The 26700-nt window shown below is 43.6% G+C and overlaps 1 protein-coding gene across 1 annotated transcript in view; it reads right to left on the reverse strand.

Annotated features, from left to right (window-relative positions):
• Positions 1-6612: 6612 nt before the first annotated feature.
• Positions 6613-26700, reverse strand: part of HAO1 (hydroxyacid oxidase 1) — a 25393-nt gene continuing 5305 nt past the window's right edge. Inside the window, exons 2-8 of the mRNA XM_009641555.2 lie at positions 23922-24073; positions 15323-15578; positions 11818-11993; positions 10783-10874; positions 7431-7589; positions 7090-7159; positions 6613-6703 (exon numbers count right to left, since the gene is read on the reverse strand). Coding sequence (XP_009639850.1) covers positions 6633-6703; positions 7090-7159; positions 7431-7589; positions 10783-10874; positions 11818-11993; positions 15323-15578; positions 23922-24073 — 976 coding nt within the window. The 3' untranslated portion in view covers positions 6613-6632. The remainder of the gene's footprint in view (positions 6704-7089; positions 7160-7430; positions 7590-10782; positions 10875-11817; positions 11994-15322; positions 15579-23921; positions 24074-26700) is intronic.

Below are 26700 nucleotides of genomic sequence, written 5' to 3' on the forward strand. Positions count from 1 at the left end.
TGGTACCCCTGGACCTGCAGCCATGGATTAGGAGCTGTGGAACAAACTCACCAGCAGGCAGTAAGGAAATGAGGTGGATTATTGCCAGCTCTTATTCTTTATTTGCAGATATATTCTGTTGTTGTGCTTTCCTAAGACTGTGACTGAGTTCACTTTTCCTAATATAAATTGCTCTGTAATCCTGTGAAAGAGCTTGCCAGTGGAGTTTCTTGTGTGTGTACAATACATACCCTGAATTCGTATAAGAGCTAAATGTATGCCATGTTGCCTTATCCTTGCACCTTCCTTTGAAGTCTTCATGACCATTCTCAAAAATTAGACAAATCCCATGCAAAATGAACCTAACCATGAGTACCTGGCCTGCAGGGACCTTTTTAATGACAACTAAGTGTATTAAACGCACTATCTTCAGTCCTCCTAACAGGAAAATCTAATAAAACACAGTATACAGAATTAAAGGGGTGAGGATACTGCGGGGCTTGGGAAGAACACAAATAAAATCATGTTACGCTATTGTAGATAACCAGCAAGAAATAAGAGGTCTTCCATTCCCATACTGCAAAGCCACCACAATCAGATTTTGTCGATTTACACTTAGGACTCCGTTGGGTAGAGAGTGCTGCTTGCAGAAAAACATCTTTGCAGTGCACAATGCACTAGATAGACCTTGACTGGAACTTAGAGCTGCTGTTGTCATAAAATAATAATCAATACTTATCATTGTCAGCCTAGTTGTATGCATGTCTTCCCCTTGGCTGAACAAACCATCTGTGTACCTACTAGCCTTGCTTACCATAAAGGGACCACCAGTGCACCTGATTACTCAATACGGTGAACTACATAAGAACCCTGCAGGATTGTGACAGAGGAGATGCTTTGATGGTCTCAAGGGCATTCCTATCAGGGCACTCCTGAACACAATTCATCCTATCCATCTGAAATGATGACTTAGGAGCTGGAATGCCCTCAGGGGGAATCAGATCTTTGAAGTTCAGCTGGGATAGCCTCCGGGTGCCCCTTCAAGAGCTCCGGAGCCTGGAGGTCTGGGGATGGCCCTTAAGGGTGTTCTTATATTGGTACATAACCAATGTACCTATGCAAAGGAAGAAGCTTGAAAGACAACACAAAGGCAGTTTGCATCTGGAGGACATGTTCTCAAAGCAGCAAAACATCTTTGTTATGAATGTAACATATGTGGTACTCTCCCTCTGTTTGGCAGGAGATAAGAAAAACAGAAGCAAGACAAAATGAAAACAAAATGGAGCATATAGGCATCGTGAAACAATTACAGTGCTGTGTCTCGTTAGTATCTAAATTTGGGATTGCCAGTCTTGTTTTAAGAACAGCTTTGTTCAACGCTCTGTGACAGAATTTAAAAGCTGACATATCTTGCTGTATTGTGGGCCAGTCACAGCTGGTGTAAATCAGTATAAACTAATGAAGTCAATGGAGCTTCTCTGATTTACACTAGCTGAGGTTATGGCTCAATAAGGTTAGACTTGCTTTCTAGGAGTGTTCAAGGAAGCCAACTTCTGTGTGTCCTGTGATGAAGTGGTTATTTATAATGGCCTTCAGTGTGGTTTGGAGCTAAATTTCCACATCAAAAGTAGCTTTATAAGAGATATCCTTACAGTGAGGTTCAGTGCAAAATCATGACTTCAGAAGCCAGCTTTCCTCATGCTCTCAAGTATTTGATTTCAGCCTGAAAACCATTTGAGAAGCCAAGAAAAGCAGAGCCATTCCTGCCTATTTCCCCAGCTCTGCTTCATCTTTGAGTCGCCTGCATATCCAGCAGGCCCCGACCTACGCTGCCCATTTATCAAAGCGAGTTACTCTAAGTGTCTGTTTATTTATGTTCCGAAATTCCCAGTAAGACAGACAAGTTTCATGCTTAACCTGAAAAACTGGGGATGGAGGTGGAGTTCTTACCAGTTCCAGAGCTATTTGTTTGACTTGGCCACTGGTAAAAGTAAAACACAATAACGTGTCCCAGAGTCACAGCGAGAGGTGGAGGTCACAAGAAAACAGATCATGTCTTTCACAGCTCTTCAGCTTCAGTGCACTGAATTAAGACTCCTGTCATTTACTTACTGGATTCCTCGCCCTGTGCACAGGCTCCAAGCATTCAGAAAGCAGCAGGTCTCTGCTTTAAAAGAACTGACAGGCTAAGTTAAATCTGTCCCGAAGCTACACTAACCTCCTCCTCCGCTTTTACCTGAAAGGTCAGATGGTCTCACAGCCCTCGGCTGACTTCTCCCATCTTCTGCTTACCAGACTGCCATGCCTGCAGTCCTGCACCTCCATACTTCGGTGCTCTCCTCCGCTGTATTTAACTGCCAGGATCCCATGGCAAATATGACCCTGATGCAGCCAAACCTGCCCTCCAGGCCCAGACCACCAACGTGTTGCAGCTCAAAGTGGTTTTTTGCAGAAGTACACTGTTTTTTCTTAGGGCTTTGCTCCCTGCATATCTAGCCATGATGTGCTGTAGCAGTGTGCTCCCCTCCTCGTCTCTGACTCCCCCTCCTTTGACCTCTTTCAAGTGATAACCACCTGTGGCTGTGGTGATAGATGTGTCCGGTCTGCGTCTGGTCCTGAAAGATGCACCCACTGGATGTGGGGGGAGACAGATAACAATACAATAGCCAAGGCTATTGTGGAATGTGCCCACCTAAGCACAGTGGTCAGTATGCAAATATGACCACGAGCCAATCTTACCCCCATAAATAGTGAGCAGCCCAAGAGCCCTTTGAGCTCTCCTGTACAGCAGCGGGCTGCATGCCAGGATCTCCCCTTGAGCAGGGACGCCTCTCAAGGTTACTCCTCGAGGTTGAGAGATTCCTTACCACGACAGATTCTCGGTAAGTGACTAACAGCATGCTAACTTTGAAATCTTAGCTAAGTGACATAAAGGATTAATTGTGCATACATAATCCTTTAGACATAAACTGTTGACCAAGTCTGGGACTAGGATTGAATCCAGCCGCACCTAGACTCCTCTCTGAGGGAGTTTAGAAAGCAAGGGGATCTTTTCTGAACTTCATGACTCAACAGGAGGGTCTCCCTGAGAGTTTTGTCTGACCCTGTCCTCTATGCAGTAAATAACAAAGTGTACCTTGCCATCAAATCTCATAAACTGTTGTTGCAGTTACCACTGAACTTTGTTAACTCAGTGTTTTACACCAATAAACTACATTATTTTTGCCTCCTTCTCACTCCATCTGCGACACGTGCTCTATCAGGTGTCTAGACAGTGTCACAGGCTCCTTCACATGGACCTTGTCACTTGGACACAGACTGTCTTCCCTAGACCTTCTTGCTAGAAGAGGGTTTCTGGACTCCAGTTGTTGAGAACCAAAACCAGGGCTGAAGCCTCTCCAAATTTCCTGAGTGGTTTCCACACATCCTCTCTAGAGTGCTGCTCTTCCATGTTTTCTTCAGTGGGTTTAATCCTCTATGGGCTCACAGGGGCCAAAGAGACAACTTTGTGGGAATGCTTCCAAAAATGGTATCTTCCAAACCAACAGCACCAGGGAAATCAACGTTGTATGCTGAATGTACAACATCAGTGTGTAAAAGCCTGCCTCACATCCTCTTGGGAGATGCCACTTTCTCCTAAAAAGTCCAGGGTCATCCTCCTCCTCCTCTTCCACACTCTCAGGTTTTGCTTTTGGTCTCTTTTCTCTTCACAAATGATCTGATAGATCTTCTTTCATTAAGAGTTGCAATCTCCTTTTCCAGGGAATATTCCCGGACTACCCCAGAGGTGGTTAGGGAGCCCCATTCAATCACCAACCTCCCAGATGGGTTGGTTTTTTCTAGGCACCCAGGACAGCAGTTAAGTGCTGTCTTTCTGGGTAGATAAATATCAATGCTCCTCCCTTATTAGAACTTTTTCTATGTAGATGTTTTTTCTTGGTATCTCTGGCTTAATATGGAGCCAAGGTAAAGCCAGAGAATAATTTCACTATTAAAACCATCAAGACACTGTGTTTGTTGTTTAGCATACAGATAGGCAGATATACTAAAGCATCATAAACACAAAGTACACCTTCTGTTCCCACACACACACACACACACACTGCTGTGCCTTGATCTGATGACTGTGATTTAGTGTTCCTAAGAGTTTGTGTTCACTTGTTACTTTGGAGGCAAATATTGTCTTTTTCTACTTAACATATCCCACAAAGGCCCATTATTTTCTTCTGTTACATCGCTTATATTCTCCTCCAAAACACCCTCGCAAACTGCAGAAAGATCTACCCGCACCACGTGTTGTGTGTGCTACATTTTCTTCTCAGTGTCTCCAGGTGGAGGAGCTGTGAGGCAGAGTCATGCTTAGACTGGACATCATGCAGCTTTTAAAATTGTTGAGGCCACTCACAAATCTTTCTGCTTTATAACCAGAAATGAAAACCAAACAGAATTCTTGCCTTTTTTTAATAACTTCCAGAAGGCACTTGTGTTTGGATGTCTCAAAATCAAGGGAAATTCTCTTCACTGTGAAATATTTTAAAAACAGAAGTCCACCAGGCAAATTAATTTCATTTCTGTTAATGCCATCTCACAGCCTTTCAGTATTTGGCTCTAATTGTGCTTTTTAACATGCGCCTATCCTTACTAGGGTTGAAGTGGAAGGCAGTCAGACGGTTCTCAGATAATGAGCAGGAAAAAAAGAACATAAACCCATTATCCCAGAGGAGCTACAAATGGTTAATTACGCACAAGTAACAAAACCGGTTTCCTCACCATCAGAATTTAAGGCTGGATCACAGCGTTACAGAACTTTCCTTGAATCTGGTTGGGGCAACGACAGGAAACTGCATCTTCTAAACTTTAGAAATAGATCTTAAACATGTAAACATAAGATATTATGCCCCTGTCTTTTAAGTAACATTTATATTATCTAAAATAAACAGTCTGTCTGAAGTTAGTCTGTAATTGACATCTGACACAGTCCACATTGCAACAGATATGATAAATGCCGTAAACAGCAGAAATTATGCTTCTCTATGCTCTGAGAAACATTCATATTTCCTTACACAGATAAACTTTATTTTGTTGCTACGCAACCCTCACACAAACCACTACATTCTGCAGTAAATAAGAGTACAAATTTTACAACTGAAGGGCAAGCATGTGGCCTTTTGGGTTTTCTCCCCATTTTGAGTTCCAGCCCCAGCTTTAGTTCACGTTGTAATATTCCATCATTTTATTACAAAGCTGCCTCTAAGGCTCAGTAAGGGATATTTCAAACAGAGCAAAAAGGGAGTCAGAATGCACGAGTCCTCCTAACACTGATGGGAAACAAATGGTGGAGCCGGTGATGTCAGTGACAGCGAAACAATGAAATCAAGGCATTTTTTTTCCCCCCCCCCCCCCCCCAACACTAAATTTCCACAAGATTTTCAAAACTTTTCTGTAGTGGCCTCTCCCAGCTTTCCAGTAACATTGCTATATCTGCAAGAGAAGTGGGACATATGAAGAGCCACCCTTAGTTTTACCCAAGACGAGATGAGGAGGGAGTCTTACCTCCTCTGCCTGTGCACCTTGGGGAAGGTCACTTTGCCAAATGAAGCTATTCCTTTGTTCTTTACAGCTGCAAAATTTCTCCCGAATTCAGCATGCATTTGTTCAGAGAACAGAGGAGCAGACCCTGTACACGCCCCTGTATCCTCATCATAAGCAGAGTGGATAATGCTAAGTTTTACCTGTCTGAAGCATGTCTGTGGAAACTGAAGAGAGCTGCTAGGATCTTCCTAAGTCGTGAGTTAACACCTCGACTATTCACATTTCTCTTTTGCACATGGCTACAGATCCTACAAACTCTCCCAGGTAGCATCAGCTTTCACTTGCCACTGTCAGCAAATGAATCTGGGTGAAAAATGTAATTCCGGGCTCCAGCTGGGTGCAGTCGGCACAGCTGGGTGAAGGCAAGAGGGCTACAAGGTTTTGCATCAGCCAAGGATCTGACCTATACCTGATGCACGTATATTAACAGTGGTCTGACTGCAAAGGGGGTTGTGTCACTTAAGCAGCAGAATTTCCCCAATTTCACTTTGCTGTTCAGTTCTTTACAACTAAGAGCGCTCTGAGCTCCTCAGCCTGCATGCTACATGCCCACACGCTTATAAAGCAATAGCACGTAGTCGCCAGGGAAATGACACTATGTTCGTAAGAAAGCAATATTTAATCTCTGCGATCTACAGTGTAGCTTCTCCAAACAGTGAGCAAGTAGTATCTTCTACATTTTCAATTTCTGCATTTCGATAGCTGTTTGCTATCAAAACATTTCTGTTTGTAGTTTCATTTTAACAGCTAAGTTACTTCCAGGCATTTAAGTTAGTATTAACATTTCTTGCAAAACACCTCGAAGTTTCTATGTTGGTCTTGTATAAAGGCCCACCTCTAATCACAACTCCCAGTAGAGCAGCTTTCCTCAAAAGCCTAGGAGAATACAGAAACACCTGTAAAATTTGCTTTGAGTATTTTCTTCAACAGGTGAGCTCCTACAGACCAGCCCTTCTCAGTCAGGATCACAGGATGAGGCCCGACGAGTGAATGCAGTTGCTTTCTGTCTGGTAGCACACTTTCTGTACAACAGGCACCATGCGAGGCAATACTCTTCAGACCTAAATCTTGGAAAATAATCCTTGATGTCTTCGTATCAGTGTCCTGCCAATTTCTTCTACTCTCCGGCATCCTGGAGAAGGAGTTGGGTATCAGTGCAAAGCCCTATTTTTCTACCCCACTCTAAGCCTTTGCTTTTTCTAGCCCATAGAAATCTAAATTCTGTCAGATGAAATCCACCCCTTAGCAACCTTTGCCACTACTTTTCTACGGATTTATTGCTCTCCTTGTGAAAAATATTTTTACTTGTTTTTACTAAAGCTACTCAGTTCCCTGTCTATCAGACAGGGATAACAAGAAGTCCTTTTCCCATCTCTCGATAGCCTAATCTGTTTATATTGCAAACATTTCCATCTCCCTTCTCTAGGTTACTACAGCATCTTTCCCAGGGCAAATGAGAGCTATGAGGAAAGGTGAGACAGGGGTGATTATTACTAAGAGGAAAAGTTGACGTCTCACCTGTCAGTGCCATCGCCAGGCGAAACTCTTCCTTCAGCATCTGGAGAACTTCTTTTGCTCCTTCTTCACCCTAGGAGATTAGGAGACAATATGTACTATTTGTGTACATGTAGCTCACGTGTGTAGGTACAGACACATATGCATGTGCCAACAAAGTTCTACGTACAACTGTAACTCCTGAATACTCGGCATAGCAAATTTTAGATTAGATGGTCTGGAAAAAAACAGACACCATCACACACACATCCCTATGTGCACACATATACATACATGCATATGCTAAGCCTAAACAGCAACTCTAGGTATCTAAAAAACAGAAAATCGAGCTTTTTCTAACTTACTTGATAAACCAAGCCCCAGATGAGAGGTCTTCCGATGAATACAGCTTTGGCACCGAGAGCTAATGCTTTGAGAACGTCTGTGCCTTTTCTTACGCCACCATCTAGGAACACCTCCACCTTCCCCTCCACAGCCTCAATGATTTCAGGCAAGACATCAATCTAGAAGAGTGAAACCAGGAATACAGTTTGTCCGCTTCTGTGAACCTATTTATTTTTTGAATGAACTCTTGTGTGCAGGATCCAAGCTTTGAAGAAGCTAAATGAGCAATGGCATGCCTAACCATATGCACAAACAACGCAGCTTTGTATTGAAAAAAACAGTAGGGACATAGCATGTTGGCAGATATATACAAGGGGCAAATTTATTTGGAGAGTCATATAAATAGAATGAGAATCAGCAGGGTCAGGGGCACACAAAATGTCCATCTGATCCCATGACGTGTATCTGACACAAGCCAGTATCAGATACTTTGGAAGAATCTAAGAAACAGCAAGCACAGAGGAGGCCTTTCCTTGATATTACCCCCTCCCCCAAGCTTCCAGTGTTCACTAGTTTGGGGATGAAATTGAATCACCATCATTTTTTAAATAATCATCTTCACTTTCTTGTTTGAATTTATTATTCATTTATACTAAAGGGCAGCTAGCACCCAGAAGCCCAGAGGCAGGCATTGTACCTATAGACATGGAGGAGGAGAAAGGTGTGCCCTGAGGAACTTAGAGTTAGATGGAAAATGTTAATGAATATATTTTTCCTTTTGAAAATACATCATGATTACAGGAATAATTGTAGAGGAAACTTCTTCACATAAGAAAAAATTAGCTTTCCTCTGAGTTTTGAGCAAGGTGGGAAATGCTTTCTTTTAAGGCATGTATATGTGACTTTCACCAAGCTTTCCGTATCCCCTACACCAGTGATAAAAGTAAGGGGGAAAAGGATTTTTACTGTTCCTAAGTTACAAGTAAGTAACCAGGGAGTTAAGTAACATGTCCACACCACACAAGAGGTCCCAACGAAGATATGAGCCTCTTGAATTCAAGCCTCGAGCATTAACTGTTCCTATAACACCTAAATAGTTCCTATTGACGAAAATCAGGAAAGACACAAAACTGGAAGCCAAGTACTAAGGAGACTGGAAACAGTATGTGGTAGTAAGACAAAAGGCACACAAATTCATGTCTTTCAAACGGATGTAATTCATTTCCTTTCTAATGGATAAAAAATGACTAGGAGATGGGGGGGGAAACTTGAAAGTGCAGTTTGTTTTTAGATTTGGATTAAAATTTTCTTGAAGTTTGGCACTTGCTGTGATTTTTTTTTTTTTCCCCTCCCTTTGGTTTTGCTCTCTTGCCAAACATATTTTGGATCTATTTCCATATACAGAGACCACTTTGTACATCCTGACAAACTGTACCAATATTAAAGTGCTGTAATAACTAAAGTATGATGCAAACCATAATTAAAACATAGATTTCCTCAATGTGTAACTAGACACTAGAAATATTAACCAGCTTGGGTTCAGCTGACATTCTGAAAACCCATGAAATTAAAGCAAATTATTATGTTTCTAAAACAGAAACATTTAGCATGATCTGGTACAGATATTTACATTACGAAAACTGCATTGTGAAATAGAGTTCTTTGTACAATGAAATCCCGTGGAGACATCAGCTTCAGTAGTGCCTTCTCCTCTGCACTGTGGCGTTACAAAGGAACTACTCATAACAAGGAGTTTGCAAGTTTAATTTCTGTTCTGCTGCAGTTGGCAAAAAATTAATTTGCATTTCTTGAGCCTTCTCGTTTCTCAAAATGATGTTTATCCTCATACATTCTTCCTGTTGAATTACCTCACATGCAGACCTGCCCAAGATTTTCAAATACTCTTAGTGAAATTGGGGGATACACTCTCAAAAGGTGACGAGGACAGAAGTTAAAGAAGAAAAATTTCAGAAGTATTTGGCATCTATGCTCTGAAGATTCAGTTCCCTTAAGGTGCTAAAACTGAATAGCTGCAAACTCTCCAGCAGCACCAAATCACATTTGAAAAAAAAAAAAAAAAAAAGTCAGTCCTGACATCAGGGGGTCTTTTTCTTACCAGTCCCCAGGAGTACCTGGAGACAGTCAGGCAAGAGCATCTCAGAGGACAACTCCTCAACTTCATCAGCCATTGAGAAAACCATTTGTGCTGGCCTTTCGCTCCCCAGTGCAGGGCTTGGCTGGTTAAGAACCAGCCAACACAACCAGGAGATGGCTCCATGTGAAGACCTCAGAAAATCAGTGGGTGAAGCAATTTGGCTCAACTGCCCCCTCAGAGATAAGCGAGAGCAGAAGCGCTCCAGGGAGAGCGGGGGAAATGCCAGTAGGACAGCAGAGCTGAGCAGGTAAGACTTGACATGCAAAACACTCCGCAGAGAAGAAGGGCTTACCTGCCCCCCTCTCCCTTCAGAAAATAATAATGGAAAACAGGAGGTTTTTCATCAAGGACACATAAGGAGTATTGAAACAGTCACAACTGGGCTTTGGTTCTCCTCCTTTTCATTCTCTTTTTCCTTGCGCAGCTTTCCCTCACCAAATGAAGAAGGATGAGTGATGACTGGAATTTTGGGGGGGTTCCTTCAGCCTGAACACATACTACTTCATTTTCTTTTACTTCTTTCTTTTTTTGCCCATTGAGAACTTCTCAAATCCCTTTTCACCTTTAGAAAAGGCACAGGGTAGCGTGACAAGGAAAAGGAAAAAGGAAAAAACTTGTAATTTAACCACCCTGTACCTTTTCCAAAGGTGAAAATGTTTGAAAGGAGAAAAACGGAGAGTTTCATTCTGCCTTTAGCTGTTCTGTAACTGTAATTTTTCAGAAGTCTCTGAAGAATATTAAAAGGGAAAACCTACTCTAGTACAACCTTCAGTGAACTGCAAATGACAACAGTGGGTTTTCAAAAAAGGTTGAGAAAGGAAAAAGAAAAAGAGAAGACTAGAAAATATTTCTTAAAGACTTTCCAATTTCTAAACATCTAACAAACAGTAATACACTCTCTGAAATTGCCCTTGTAGATTTGCATGCAGGGTGCTGCAGCCAAGGACAGGGTGCCCCGGTAGGTTGAAGAAACAGCCACACGTAAACTCTCCCGTGTTTTTTTGCTTGATCTGACCAAGGGGAGACTGTGTCTAACTCAGAGTAAAATGTGACATACGTAGAGAAGTGGGGAGAGATTACTGCTCACGGGTTAAGGCATATAACACACATGTTGACAGGTTTTTCCTCCAGCTACCACACATTCAGAGAAAGCAAACAAGAAGCCAAAAGGCAGAGAAAATCAGAGATTACTGGTGTATATTGGCACCAGTACTTACAGTTGCAGGGACCCCATCAAGCTGTCGTGCTCCATGATTTGACACCAGGATACCATTTACCCCAATCTTTACAGCTTCTTTAGCATCATCAGCTAAGGAAAAAAAGACAACCAACCAAAATATGCCCTTATGCTCACTGACACCACGACGAGGGAAATTTTGGCATCTCTAAAAAAAAACATTACCAGCTAATGCAAAGCCACCTTAGGGCTCCATCCTTCCAAAGCCCCATCTTGACACAGAAAAAAAAAGTTTTATCTTTAAGCAATAAGACTAGAAAAGTCATTTGAAATGCTGGAGCTGAACATTTTGCCACTTTGGATTAGCAGCCACTTTGGTCACCAGCCTTTATTTTCTCTACTGTGTCCCACAACTCATCACTAAGAAATTATTTTGCTAAATGATTTTCTCCAAGCTAAAATTATCAGTGTGTTTACAGTAATAAGCCATACTTCATTAAACCACTTCCATGTGCTCATCCTCTTCTGACAGACTGGAAATCCAGCTTTCCCCAAGAAGTATATGACTCGTATCAGAGTTAGAGCTTACAGGTGCAATGCACAGAGCAAGTTCAATCTTCCTGGCTGCATCTGGTTTCAGATACAACTGATGTGGTGCCAACTGACTAATTTAGTGATCAGTGGCTCTGGTCCCTACCTAATGAACATCGAGGTAGACGCATGCTGTAGCACAGCCATACAAACCATCTGACAGCTCCAGGTACTTATTTAGGTGGCTGCTTCTTCAAGTGTCTTGGTTGCTGGGCTCCTAACCACTCATGAGGAAGAGAGTTTTTTCCCCTTTGATTGTTGTTGGCTCTGTTTTGGCAAATCTTCCTTACTCAGCCCAGTGCAGAAATATGAATGTTCATCCCACCATACTCTGCATCAGCAAAGCGGATGCTTGCCATTAAAAAGCAATGCCATTCTATGCAATTTTACAGAAATTTCCCCTGCACGAGCACTTTTCCTTCCCTGGTGCCTCTGCGAGACAGGACACCTTGCCTCCCCCACAGGAAGCAGCAGAGTTACTCACCCCTGAGGATTCCTTTTGCAACGATGGGCAGTGAGGTCAGCCCTCGAAGCCATTTGATGTCCTTCCAGTTGACACTTGCATCAATTGCCTCAGCTACATACACAGCCAGCCCACTATTTTCTCCAAAGTCTTTCCTGGAGGAAAATGCCAGGTTGCTGCTTGAAAAGTTTTTTAATCTAAAATAACAAAAGACATAGAAAAATAGTCTGAAAAAGATCCACTATGGCCACAAATCAGTCCCTAATGCCAGCATTCAATATGCCCGTGCTAAACCTGTGCTGTACTGCAGGACAGGAGCAAAAAGGCCTGTCTCAGTATGTCAGATCATAGTCATCAGTAAGCCAAAAGCTTTGGCTAGCAAAGCAGTTGCTAAGATTGGTGCAAGTTTCTCTGGCCCAACGCAACAGCCCTAGCCCTTTCAAAAGCAACAGGATAAAGTCCAAAATCTAAAGGTTCAGCATCAAACCCACAATCAGGAGGGAAGACCCCAGCAGCGAGAGCACTAATTTGGGCTCAAGCATCTGTCCTCCTGCAGACCTCCCCATCCGGCTTTGGGCATGGCATTTAGCCACTCCTTTCATGTCGGTTTCCCACCATAAAATAGGAACACCACTATCTGTCAGGAGCGCCGTGAGGGTAAACGCATCGGTGGCTGTGGGACATTCAGAGCTGGATGCGAGACAAGAATATCAGCCTTGACTGACATAACCCAGGACCTACTGAAGCCCAGAGGTGCACCTCTGCTGACCAGCAGAAATCCCCTTAGTTTTTATGCAGCAGATTTGGTTTTAGTTGGGTTTTGTTTTCTTTTTTTCAAATCCAGGGAGTTCAGGTACTGGAGGGAATAGGGGATTGGGTAGATGGGAGAGGAGAAGAAGAAAGAAGAGACATTTTGTTAAGCATAAGTTAGATGGATCTGCATGAAGCCTTGCAAAGAATTCAGAATTTCATCTGTCCAACAAGAGCAACATCCAGCCAGTTCACCTCGTGTCTTTTTTGCATGTTTCCTTGTGAAATGTAGTGGGGGGGTGAAGCTCTTATGAAAACATTAGCTATTGTTTTGGTGCTAAAAAGCAAATAATCTCACAGGTTCTAGGAAGGGAACGGTAAGTGACAGCCCCTGCACCAAAGAGTTTGCAGACTTCCTAGGTAAAGGAGGGGAAATAGAGAAATTCAGGCTGTGCTTGTATTAGAAAGCTGAAGCAGCCCCAAGTGCTTACAAGCATTAAACCACTATCGGCAACACCAGTACCGCCAAGGACACCCATGTCCCGCACGAGGCCAATTGCTTTGTTCTTTGGAAACTGCATCTCATTCCACATTGCGCAGTTTTATACTCCTATTTCACATTTTGGGAAATGCACGGGGTTTTTTGCACAGAAACCAGCTCACTTCACTGCTGATTCCATGTCTGCAACAAGCAGCATTTCACATGGAAAATGAGAAAGGAGCGGGCTCTCAGCAAGATCCAGCTTTTTAGCTGTTGGTTTGTGGAGGGTGGGGTACCCAGAGAAAAACAGAATCATGGATAAGATTATATAAATAACTGTTGTTTTTCTTGGCCTGTGACATGCAGATCAACACTTGAATGAATGTTGCCTTACATACGTTTCTGAGCACAATGGCACCTTGTTGTTGCCTGAAAACTTTGTTGAAATCCTGAAGCCAAGAAAAAGTTATCACGTAACTGAGCAGAGCCCCACGCTAGGAGAGTTTTCACCGCCGATTCTGCAACAAAACACTGTCCGAGGGTCATTCTGAAATCTGAAGTGATTAATTCGAACCTTTAAAGATTACTCCAACTCGATATTATTTCATACGGTTCACTCAAACAAAACCTTGTTACAGCTTGGTCAGGTGGGGTCAAAGTTTTTCAGAAATGCTCGATCGCTTTCCTCAACTATTTTTGGGTTACTTGACTCACATTCAAAAACTCTAACCCCAGGCCTTAAAATGATACGGCCCCTAAAAAAGCTATTTAAAGATTTATTTAATTTTCTTTTTTAGGTAAAATGACAGCATTGGTCAGTCACAGATCTGTAGCAGGATTACCGTATGGGGCATATTTTAATGTTAGATTTGTCTGGTATTTTTTGTTTTCTAGTGCTTTCCTCATAAGATTGTACTTCAATACCAAACTCCTAGGCAGAGCGAAGGTTGCTCTGTCAGCCTTCATCATATCATCCATTAGCTTCAAGTACAAGCATATGGGGGAGATCCGACACCCCAAGCTCTGGAGGGTTCATTCATTGCAGAGTCCCAAGCCTTAGCTTCAATTTGAATGTTATGAAAAAGAAGAAAGACCTCAGGATGCGATATTATATCTCTTGCTACGTGCACGTTACATATGGTATGCACATAGTGTAACAGTCCTAGGAGACATAGGAAGAGCACCTCAGATCCGTTGATAATACTCGAAAACTATCTTTCACCCAGAACTCAAAGTTAATCTGCTTCAAAATGCATTCAGCTATCCTTTATTTTGTTTTCTCTCCGTTACTGTGTTCATTTGCAGGCTCTGAATAAGAGCAAACACAGTAGCCTTCGTATATGCCACAGCAGACTGTGGTGACTACCAAGATCTACTTGCAAGATTCTCAGCTCCAGTTTACAAGCCCAAGTCCTGGATATCCCATCCACTAAATACTTTTCCAGCAAGTCCTTAGCTGCTAACACTGCGCCAGCACTTCAGCATATGTTTATCAGGGTGATCTCTGCCACTTACCAATTTATATTTGCAAAAGGTTGATGAAATCAGTGCCCTTACACCACCACTGGCTAACTGTTAAAATTAAATGCTGCGTAGGCCCTGAAGTAGCGAGGAGCTAGAATTAGTGCTGAAGTCAGTCACGAGGCCACAAATTCTTCTGAGATATAGAAAATGTCCCAAAACACATGTGGAGGAAGAAACTGTCCTCATGGAGAATTTAGAAAGGCTGATCCCCATGTATTTCTGTATTTGAGTAAAGGAAAAGTTGAAGTTGCTTGGAAAGGGGCTTCGTGGTCAGTAGCAACATGGCCCCAGACCCAGTGTCACAGGGTAACGTAGGTTCGAAGGGACCACGACATAGCTTGGAAGGGACCTTTGGTGCACCGAGTCCAGGCCCCCATTCAGAGCACAGCCACCTCTGCACCTGCATCCAAGTTCAAAGTCAGAGCAGGTTGCACAGGGCTGTGTCCTGAGTTTTGAAGATGCCCAAGAATATACTGACAGATGTACAAAGAAACCCCCCATCGCTCTAACTTTGTCAGTCTGCAGCCTCGTGTTCCCTAGCACACATGTCTTTTGCACTCTGCAAACAGCCAAGAAAGCTTAGTTTTGACCCAGAGCAGATCATAGCCCAAGCACAGCAAGAGATATGTGCTCAGTTCCCTGGTGTTATCACCCAGTGTGGCGTGTGTCACCTGGAAGAAATTGTGCCAGAGACAGATTTCCCCTGCAGCACCTCCCAGTGACCGTGGCACTGCCACACGCCTGCCCTGCATCCCACCAGTGGGCACCTACCTGAGGTGAGGAGGAAGCTGGAACTTGTTGCGCACATCGGCGATGCGCCTGCCGAGGAATGGCGTGTCCACCGTCACAAAGATCCCTTTGTAGCCTGCTCTCTCCGCACGCTTCACAAGGGATTTGGTAACTTCACGGTCTTTGTATACATAAAGCTGCAGCCAGTGAAGGCCAGCTGGTGCCGCTTCAGCCACTTCTTCGATGGAAGAGGTGGCCCAGGAGCTCAGCATCATTCCTGTCCCCATTGCCTGGCAGGCTGAAGGAACACAAGGTTACATCTGAGATTAGAGAATCCTCTGTTTTGGGTAAACAGGAGCACTTGGCTCACACCAGAGCATGTCGATGCATGTGATTTCACACTGCCTTTCCACAGTTTTAATGCGTTTTCAGCCTTCCAGGGAACACTACATTAATAGTTAGCATTCACTAGCAGTGGTGGGCTGCTGTGAGAGCTCTCTGGCTTATTCTCTGTGTTTATAGGCAAACTTTTGGTGGCTGCTGTCTGCACACTGCTTGAGATGATCCCTGCTCCAATAGTGGAAAGATTATAATCAAACTAAGCCTAACCCATATGAATAATTCTTTATCCTATGGGGAGCCTGTTTGTAAGCCCCTAGCGTCTGGCTGCCACTTGTCAGAAATTTTAGCACATATGTTCAAGGACATAGACACAGGCAGAGTTTGAAATTATCTAAAAAAAAAAATCCACCAGAAATATGCATTTAAGTCCTCTGACTTTTTGTACACTGCCACATTGCTGCAGACCAGTGTTTCGGGTCTTCAGTCCTCCTCACCGTTGTCACACATGCTCCCTCAAGCAGTTTGATCACAGCATTTTGGCTGCTTTCTCCCACCCTTAAAGTGTTCACTAGCATCAAACCTATGGTTCTTGAAGTGCTCTCCTAGCAAATGCCTGTTGTCATCCCTACAGAGTATTTTGGGGCACAATAAAACAGAAGGACACAGTCCAGCAAACAACCTTATTTAAAGGCTTGAGGGTGAAGCTCCACTTTTCTTTGCTTCAACACCTTCACCACCTGTCTCGGGGCCTGAAGGAGAGGGACCCCACATCCATTGTGTGACCCCACACATAAAGCTTCACACCTCCAACAATAAAAAGTAGAAGTTCTGATCTCGCCAAGAGTAGGAGAAACGCATCCCAGGCAGCACTCCCCACCCAGGAGACCCCAAAAGTAAATACAAAGATGAGGTGGTACAACAGGCAAAGTCTCTGCTGAGACCAAAGGGATGGGTGCTCATGTCCTACATGTTTTGATCTTTTACCTTCAAAAGCTGTGGAGTGAAATCACTCCTGGGGTGTGGACAGCCCCAAGGTTAAATGTCATCTAGCAATCCCAGATGGGGTCAAGCAGCTGGAGGTTCTGTACCAGTTGTCTCCTCAGTGATGATTTCCAACCCGGCCTGCACTACAAACCAGCTAACCTCATGCTATTATATTTTTATGAATCTATCACTTATTCTTTTTGGAGTAATCTGTCACTTAGTGTAAAATAAAGGAAAACACACTGTAAAACTCAAAAATATTATATAAAGCCTTATTTTTCTTGGTCTACCGCAGTATGCATATTTTTAATGTAAAGGAACCTCTGTTTCAAAACGTCATCTCCAGCCCATCGAGGAATTAAAAAGCGGTCTTTATGACAACATTTTATTAAATAAGGATTACAAGTCTCTTAGAGTGGAAACTTATGAACGGCTTATTCAAACAAATTGGTTACACCCTCCCACAGCCACCAGGCAGCTTTCAATCATTGGAAATACAGTAGCAATGAACCAAAACACTCTACATTTTAACTGTTTAATTTGTCCCCTTAAAATTACTAGAAAGAGTTCCCCCTCACAGATTAAGTCCCTAGAAATTAGTTTCTTCTGAAGAGCCCATGCATGCTGAATGCCTAACATCCTGTTAAAATCAGCTGTGCTGGGTTATCACACATCCCATAATAAGAGATTTGCCAAATCAAGTCCATTACATGATGCTAAAAAACAAGGGATCCACATTCTTGTTGCTCCGTCATATATGGGTTCGTGAATTAGGGGGAGGGTTGCTAACCCAGCAACTGCAAAACCCTCAGATCAGATAAGGGAAAAATGTAAATATTATGGTTCAATCTGCCTTTAGGTATCCATTTATTTCCAGCTTACTTCTCAAGTCTACCTCGACAGCCCTATAGACACAGGAATAGTTGCAAAAGCAAAAATCAAAATAGAAACCGTGCAATAAAATATACTTGGTGAATGGAAGATTTAACACACAAAATAATACCATATCCTTTCAACTCGTCCACATGTGTGGCGATATAGAAGATGCTGCTTTCATCTGATTTAAGATTAGATTTAAGCAGTGTGGTTCAATTAGAGTTCAGGTAAGCCAAACTGGGTTATGGCATTTTCACAAAAGCATACTCACAAAATTCCTCTCATCTATCACAGAAAGTTAACAACTCTCTGGTACAGCAGCAGTCCAACATGCGTACTTTGCATCTTCATGGTCAAATTCAAACTTCACACACACAAAATTTTTCAAAGTTTTGGAGACTCCAAGTTCCAGTTTTAGTTGATCTGTGCATTACCTTGATCATTTTAAAGCTTATTTTGACAATTTTCTAGACTTCCAAAAACTTATGACACATATTTCTAAGTGTTGCCAGGTTCTGTTTTTTTTCTACCTCAAATCAGGTTTTGCTAAAAATATATTCCCATTTCTTGAACATTTAGCTGCAGTTGAAGAAAACAGAAGCAATTCATTTCCTCCAGCAACTCTATTTTACACTTCAATTTGGGGTGCTGCAAATATTATTCTTACAAATCAGTACTGGATTCCCATTCCCATGGGAGGCTGTTGCAGCAATGTGTGACATTTGCCAGAACTTAAACATCAGATTTTTGTAAACCAGCATTTCCTCATGCCATTTCAGATTGCTTTTAGTTTTGTTGTTGGTTCTTTGGGGTTGGTTTTTTTTTGGTTTGTTTTTTTTTTTTTTTATCCCCAGCATTGCCCAAAGCATACATTTACCTTTGTACGCATTGCAGGCTCCCGTTGAGGTCAACGGCAGTGCAGAGAGCATGGCAAAATAGCCACGCACGGGAGGCTGGAGAAGTGTTTGATATCAGGACACTAAAGCTTGGAGTTCTTTGTATTCCACCTTGTTTCAGGGCCAAACATAACTAGAATTGGGATATGGTGGGGTGCCTAGGGAAGGTGAGCTTCAGAGCCTTTGCTCCACGGCTGCCTTGAGTGGGTGCAGGTGCCTCAGCTCTACCACTACCTGCCTGTACTTAGCCCAGGGAAGCCCAGAGCAAGGACACATCTTCACACCGGGGAACATAAACCTCAATAAAATGGGGCTTTCCTCATTCTTGGGGAATTCAGGTGAAGTATTCTACACAGCAACAAATCAAGGTTGACTGTGGGACAGGACCCACGTGGGAAGTCCACAGGAGAACAGAGCAATAACATATTTTAGCCCTTTTTTTCATCCTGAAACCTCAGAGTCTCCTTCCCACCTCTGATGGGACATTACTCCATTAACTGGTATGGGAAGGGTATGCAATTTGTCCCTATGAGCAACCCAGAGGCAACATACTTCAGGGGAGGACACTGGAGAAGAGCCCAGTTTAAGCTTGCATATTTTGTCAGGGTTACCTTGTATGGCAATGGGAACTCTTGCTATTTTTCTCTAGCTGTGCAAATTCCCGTCGTTTCCCTTTTAGGGGCATCTCCAAAGCACAGCAGCCAAACTGCCCCACTGCGAGCATTCTTCCCTGAGTCCACCAGTGAATCCCCTGTCCCCCATGTGAGGGGCCAGAGGACATTACTTGGGATCAACGCGATGTCCTTTTGGCAGGGTGGTATTTCTCAAGAGATGCAGCTATGTTCTTGGAGCTGCATCTCCTAAGAAACAGAGTTGTTTAAAGTACTTAACATTGCGCTCTTGACGAAACACACTTGGCTGAGAAATCCCCTGCCCAGCCTTACCTCACTTACCCCTTACAAAACGCTGCGTGCAAGTTGTGCCTACAATCATTGTGTTGACACATTTTGTCAGCTGTGCAGGAAGGCTGGAGGTAGCAGGGAAAAATACGTGTGGCCAAAATGGATCTGGCTGGTCTAGGAGGGCTGTCATGCCAGACCGCCTGCGTACACTTGCATCAGAAAGTCCCCTGGCCATGCCAGTCTCTGGGGGAGGGTCAGGGCCAGGTCAGTCCAGGCCATGTTGTCCCATGTGAATATGGTCCTCTTAATTACTCTGGAGTAGTCACACCTCAAAATTAACTTTTTCTTTTTTTTTTTAAATCACACAGGTAACAGGTGAAAGATGGGTACCAAGTCCTGCTATTTTCATTGTGGCTGAGCACAAGAAGCAGCAGATTGCAAAGTCCCTCCTTCACCATCACAGGCATGTCCGATGAGCACAAGGAACCTGGATTCAGATGCTCAGGAGCATCAAAGCAAACAAAAAGCATGGTAGAAATCTGTTAAGAGCTGAAGGAACAAAAGCATTGCTCCCTCCCTAGTGGAAATGGTAGAGCTGCCAGTAACTCAAGTAAAACAAGGGGGGAAAAAAATAAAAAGCTTTTCAGTCAATATTCCTATTCTCTATTTGGCAAAGCAAATGGTGCAGTCACATCGCAGGTGATGGTGAAACCCTTCTTGCGTCAGCAGTAACTCAGAAAGTTGTTTGAGAGCAACTGCAGAGGGTAAACATAAAAAACATCAGATCTGAGCAACTATCATTCAAAGTTTTTCAAAAGATCTGGCCCAGAACGCAGTCAGGCTGCCCAGCCTGATTTTTGGCAAGTCAGAGAGGAGTCAGGTATTGCAGTGCTGCTCCTGGGCTAAACCACAAGGCTACAGGGTAATTGGGCAGTCAGAGAGCATTATGTGATTAGCAGCATTGTAAACCAAATACACATCTCAATAAAATAATGCTACATACCCGTTTATAATCAATTAAGGTTTAAAAAAAATGCTATTCCTTGCTAAGCAACCGGATGGTGCACAAGATTTTGCTTCGGTGGACTTGAAGGTGGGTCCCATGTGCAGGAGCACGAGCACTCCTGCACTCGCAGGGAGTGCTGGCTGCAGACAACACAGGGATTGTGTTGCTTTGCAAGCACAGCATGAAGTTGGGATGGCAAATGAATGTCTTTGTGTGGAGGAATAGTGAACCTTCCAACAGGCGAGAAAGAAAAAAAAAATAGTCATGTAGAATCAGAAGAGTTCTGTTGAAAAGCATTTAGAGAACAGCCCTTTGCTCCTTAACGGTGGCTAAGATTATTCATCAAATTTGGCAAATATTTTTAGTTAGAGGTTGAAATTGGAGCGGGAAGGACAAAAAAAAAAATAAATCACCTAAGTCAAAATGTCACTAGTTGATATTTTCAAAATGGAAATGTTTTCTTCTCAGCTAACACTTTTGTTTCAGAACAGAGCTATGGCTAAAAGCATTAACTAGTAGGAAAATGAAATAAAACATTGAGGTTTGGATCAAATTAAACATTTCAGTTAATCCAAAACAATTTTCCTCCCAATCTTTCAGTTTCTACTGAACAGAAAATCCATTATTTGGAAAATTGCCACGTACACTGATGAACTACAATGAAAATGCTAGGGAATATACTTGAAGACAGACCTGGAAAAACTGGGACAACTGCCGAGGTCCGGGAAATTGTTTCAAGAGAGCTTTTTCTATAAGGAAGGACTCCATGTCCATTTAGACACATCAAAGAAAACTGAAGAGCGACCTTATTACAGCCTATATGGACAATTTTTTTTTTTTTTTTGAAGTCTAGCTAACAGAAGTATAAGTAAATCCAACATCTGGATTTGAAGCTGTACAAGTTTTGACTATTACTACTTATTCTGCTCAGAGCGTAGTTACGCCAAAGGTGAACTAACTTAGGCTGTGTTGGATGGCCTGCCACCAGCAACTTTAAAAGTTACAATTGAACATTTTTCCCTAAAAAGATCTAAGCCATCTTCTAAAAGAACTGACAGAACTGTCAATGAAGGTGTGTTTAAGGCAAGCTGCCAGACTTTACCCTATTTTGGGTGAGATGCACACTCCTTTCCACCAGCTTGGTTGCTGCAGGAGAGCATCACTTAAGCAGCAGCAGCGAGGGGCAGCAGCTCCCAAAACCCTGACGAGCCCCAAAGCAAGGGGTCGCAAGGACAGGGAGTTTTAGCTAACGAGAGACCATGACATGCCCTTGTCCCTAAAGCAGACATTTATGCTGCAACCTGCAGGCAAACCCGCTGGAAAAGCAGAGCAGTTCAAAGCAAAATGATGTCACTTCAGGGAATTCCTTGGCAAGATCAGGCATCGTTCTCAAAATATAAGAAGGTAGGGGAAGGAGTTGTTAACACTACCTGCACCCGCCTGCTCTGCAGGTGAGAATGGTGCGAACCCAAGATTATCTCTTGGGGTCTAGCCCCAACCAGGTGGACATGTGGCTTGTGGCACATGCTGAGCATGTGCGGGTGCTCCTTTGGGCAGGGGCCATGCCCCCCAGCACAAGCTGGGTCACACAACACCTATGTCCCTGGCTGGGAAGCGGCAAGATTCCAAACATGCCATGCTTCCAAGGATCGTCACAACAGCAGAGGCATCACCACATACATCACTTGCTACACACCTGAGCCAAAAGTCAAGCTTATGAAGTAAGCCAGGCTTTGCAAAAGCCACAAGACTATGGATCAGACTTGCTTGGCTTGCTTAAATTGGTGCAGCTGAAGCAAGAGCTGATTTAAAGCAATCAACAATCTGCTCACTTATATTTCAGAGGTATCACAGAGTTTAAGAGAAGTTGCATGTAGCAAACCCCCTGGTCCCAGATGTCTCAAGCTTAAGGGAACCTTTAAGCCAAACATGTACTTTACAGCTAATCCCTGTCATCTTATAAGGTCAAATGAAAAGCTTGGCACCAAATGCCCCCCTCCACCTCTAACAGCGCACAAAAATCGAAGCCATTTTTTTTTTTCCTCTCTACAAGAAACACTAATGCAATAGAGGGCATGATTTTAGTTACCCTCTCTTGAAAGCAATGAAAAATTTACCAATTCCCATGGATATGTTTATTTGACCACACATTCAAACCGTTGCCAGTACACCAAGCTTTCCTAGCTTGAAAACCCAAGAACTTGAAATGCAATAATCACATGTTAAAGTCTGAAAAAGTGCACTGAAGTCCGGCAATTCCAAAATTAAGTTATGTGGTAGATAACTCAGCCCTGGTAGTCAGCCTTATTGTACCAGTCTACTTCACATGCCATTAGAGATTTATGCCTTAAAACATGGCCAGGCTGTAGCATCAGTGGGAATTTTTGCTGAGGAACATCCTGAATTTTGTGTGTTTCAAATCTTGCTCTTAACACTGCACTAACATCTTTGCACTTAACATTACAGTATAGTGCTTCAGAGTTTCCTCCCAGCATAACCTGGGCCAGAAATAATCTGCAAGAGTTGGCAAAGGATAGGACAGCGCCAAGGCATCCCACCGGACTCCACTTTGCAAACCCATTCAAGGTATTGGAGCTCCATCGTGTGGAACGCATCTGCACATACAATAGGCATAAAATCTTTGGCTTCCTAATAAATCTCTTGGGAAGTGTGTGTGGGGGGGGGGCTGGGAAGTAGTCCCAAACATACTATAAAATGTGAGAAATCTGCTTTTGCAGAGATTGCTGCTGGGGTTTGTGCTGCAGGCCATCACGGTGCACATCCCAGCGACGTGGCTTTTTAATACAAATTGAGACCAACTCCCACTGCAGGGCAGGTAATTAGACTCACTTCACACTAGCGTTTGCTGCATTGGTCATGGAAATGCCGTTAGATTAATAGCTCAGTCATGCACAGGATTTTTTTTTTTTTAAATATTGCCTATTTAATTTTGTATCCTTTCCCACTCAGTGCTAGAGAGCACTGAAACACACAGCCTGATGCCATTTGTATGCAACTGGCCCGCCCTGTAACCTCTTTCTCAGATTTTGTGTCATCCTGCAGCTCAGGTTAAAAGAGTAAGAAACCATTTCACATCTGAATTCCTGTTAACATCCCATTTCTCGCAGCCTTTCAGGCTGTGGCCTCCATGCTGGCAACATCTTTATGCTGCATCTAGCCCAGAGGAGCCCTTATCTCACTGGCTCCCCGGGATGCGCTCAAAGAGCTCTCTTCAAAACAAGTATTTTTCCCCAGACAAGAAGGCTTCTGAACTTCTAGAAGCAGTTCTGTAACAGAAAAAATGTTGCCGTGAGAATAGATATAGTTATATTTACAGAATGTATAGAAATATATTGAGAGATGTAGTTTTACATTTTATACTTGTTACAAATGATTCCCCTCTCACATACTGCATTTCTCATCCCTGTTTCATAGCGAGAGAGAACCCACACGCAGAACAGGTAAAGGAAAACAGTAAAAAAACCAAACCTCAAAATAAATCCGATTACTCTGAGCTCAAACCCGTCCTGGCCACAGCATCAGGAGGAAGAAACCAAGCCAGGCTTCACAACCAGCAGGCACAGCATTAGCCTGTTCGTCTCCAACTCGCTGTGGGGGGGCTTTGCAGAGTTTACCTTTAGCAGTAGCCGCCTCTCCGTCAGCGTGAGCCATGCGCTGCATAGCAGTTGCTCCCACGCAGACCGGCATGCTGATTTTCTGTCCCAAGACTGAGGCTGACAGGTCCATTACCGACACGTCCCTGAGCACCCGGGGGTACAGCTTCCATCTGACAGAGAAACAAATAAAGAGAATAAAAAGCCTGCATCATCGGGGTTATTTACAGTTCCTAATGGGCAAGAGCAGATCTTCCTGCTGTCAGGAGAAAGGTGGTGAAAGCTGTGTTGGGGCTGGGGCAGAACCTCACTGCGTGACCCAGAGCTGCAGCAGGACTCACGAAATGGACAAATCCAGGAGGGAGCAGGCAAGGAAGTCCATGGAGGGTGGAAAAGGCAAAGAGCCTTTGAACATTATTGGCTGGTATCATCTGGAAGAAAAGACAGGAGCTGCAAAATAATAAAGTTTATGGTAAATCTCAGCCTTCTCAAAAGCCTTGGGGTGGAACTGGATGACAGAGGGTGTGTGGGAACAGAAGTCATCAACCCCCCACAGTTATTCTTTCTATGGACTTGGGAGCCAAAAGTCATAAGATTTTTGGATCAAACTAGCCTGGCCAGCATGCTTAGCCCTCCCTGTCCCTGTGCTATGGGTCTCTGCAGTGAGACTACACAGAAAGGAGCTGCCACGTGGGAAGTGGGTGGGCAGGATGGCTGCCCTGGCTTTCCTCAGCTCAGGGAGGGTGTGGAAATCCACTGCACCACAGCTCTGCTGGCAAAGGGACTGAGCCACTTTGCTCTGAGAGGTCCTGTCCCCAGCCGTCATCGTGCAACACGCAGTCCCTGGGACTACAGCTGCAGCCCTAGAGACAGCCCATCAGACTGCAGGGACTCCGGACTTCCAGCAAAAGACCAAACGCGGCCACTGTAATTTGGTGCAGGAAAAGACCGAGTAGCACAACTGCTTTCCCAACAGGGCAAATTACAATCTAGTCCTTGAATGGTGTGGCCCAGCATCTGCTCAACCATTCCCGACCCTGCTTTGCCTTCAACATGGCCGCCAGAAACCACATCAACCCAGAGCTGGGCTTTGTTCTTCACTGGGGTCTTCAGGCCAGGTACAAATGGAAGCTGACTTCAAACCAGAGCAAACTAAAACTCACTTAATCTGAAATTCCAATTTATTGCGGTCAAGCTGGACACACAGAGAAATTTATCTTTCCTCCCTTTCCCCCCCCCCAGCAGCAGCCATAGAGGATCATGATCCCTCTTATGAAGTCAACTAGATGACACTGCAATATCCAAATCTATCTTAATAGGGTTGCATTCCTGGGGATACCTATGAAATTGGGACTTTTTCTCACCGTGCAGGGGATGTTGCAGCACAGTGTTACTACAAGCCACAAGAGGGTGTGCAATAGTAGGGGCTGCCTCTCCACATGAATGCACGCCACAGGGTACGGCATCAACCTTGCACTAAGGCATCTCTCCCTCTGAAAGGACTCTGCACTTTTAGATGACTGCTATTGAATTTTAATTACAGAAAATCATTAAAAGCTTAAGCTCTAGTATTGCTGAACCTGACCACCTGCTCAGCACTAGAAAGCTGGAGACTGATAATATTATTATTAGCAAGGAGATAACAACCAGAGTCACGGTTACCCTTGGACTATGCTCTGACAGCAAGTAGCGGTCAGCTTGAGCTTGCATATTAAGCTGACAAGTTAGGGAAAAAAAAAAAAAAGACAAGATGCAATCTTGTCATTTTATAGAAAGATCAGGAGACATTTCCATAAGAAGCCTGGGACAGAGCCAGGATGAGACCTACATTTCTGCAGCCTGGGTCACGCCAGCTCTCCAGGAAGTGCTCCCCATGGAGGAGAAAGATGGTTATGATGCTTGGAAGGCGATGTGTGGTTGTGGGAGTCAGCTGTGTTGTTCGATGCCAAGACACACACTGCAAGTATGCCTCCTCAGACTTGTTTTCAGGCTATTGTACTGGTTTGTTATTTTTCAGGGGAGGATGGGCTGAGGGTGGGGCAAAGAAAACATGACTTTTTTTTTCCTCCCCCTTTCTTCCTAATCCTCATTCTGAAGGCTTTCTCCCAGCAAATAGAAAAAAAAAAAACAAAAAAAACCACCAAACAAAAATCCTTTCATAACCTTGCTCATATTTACAGTCAAACTCAAAAGCATAAGGACGCAAAGTATCTCCCTCTTCCCCAGCTTCCTAGTTTCTCTGCTGTCCTGTCAGATTTTTACCTGGTACAGACCACTGCCATCTCAAAGCACACGTGTGACGGTCCATCCTGAAGTACCAACACTTCTGTAGTGTTTAGCTCGAGAAAAGAAAGAGAAAAAGCAAAAAAAAATCCTCCCAACAGCACATGCAAGAAAAATTATGCTGTTTCAAGCAGCAATAAACAGCCTCCTTCCCACTCACCTTTATGTACCATCAAATTACTCTGTCCATGAGCTTTTTGGGGTCCTCAGGCTCATTAGACCCAGACTTTAAATGTAAAGGTCTCCTTTCGATGCCTTTATGGCTTCCCTTCCCCTCATACCTTATCAGGTCGCATCCTCTGGACCAACATCAAATCGACACTCAGAACTGAGTATTTACTGGGTCCCACAAAAAACACCAAATGGATCACTACCTGAGTATTGCACGTTTTAAAGAAAACCTGATCTTACTTTGGAAATGTGGGGGTTTTTTTCAGCTGTGAGTTTGCCAGATACTTGAAGTGAAGCATTTTCTGGACAAGCAAAAGGAAAATGCCCTTAACAACAGCAAGCAAAA

The sequence above is a fragment of the Egretta garzetta genome, unplaced genomic scaffold, assembly GCF_000687185.1.
Source record: "Egretta garzetta isolate BGI_Z169 unplaced genomic scaffold, ASM68718v1 scaffold306, whole genome shotgun sequence".
In the NCBI taxonomy this organism is placed as follows: domain Eukaryota; kingdom Metazoa; phylum Chordata; class Aves; order Pelecaniformes; family Ardeidae; genus Egretta; species Egretta garzetta.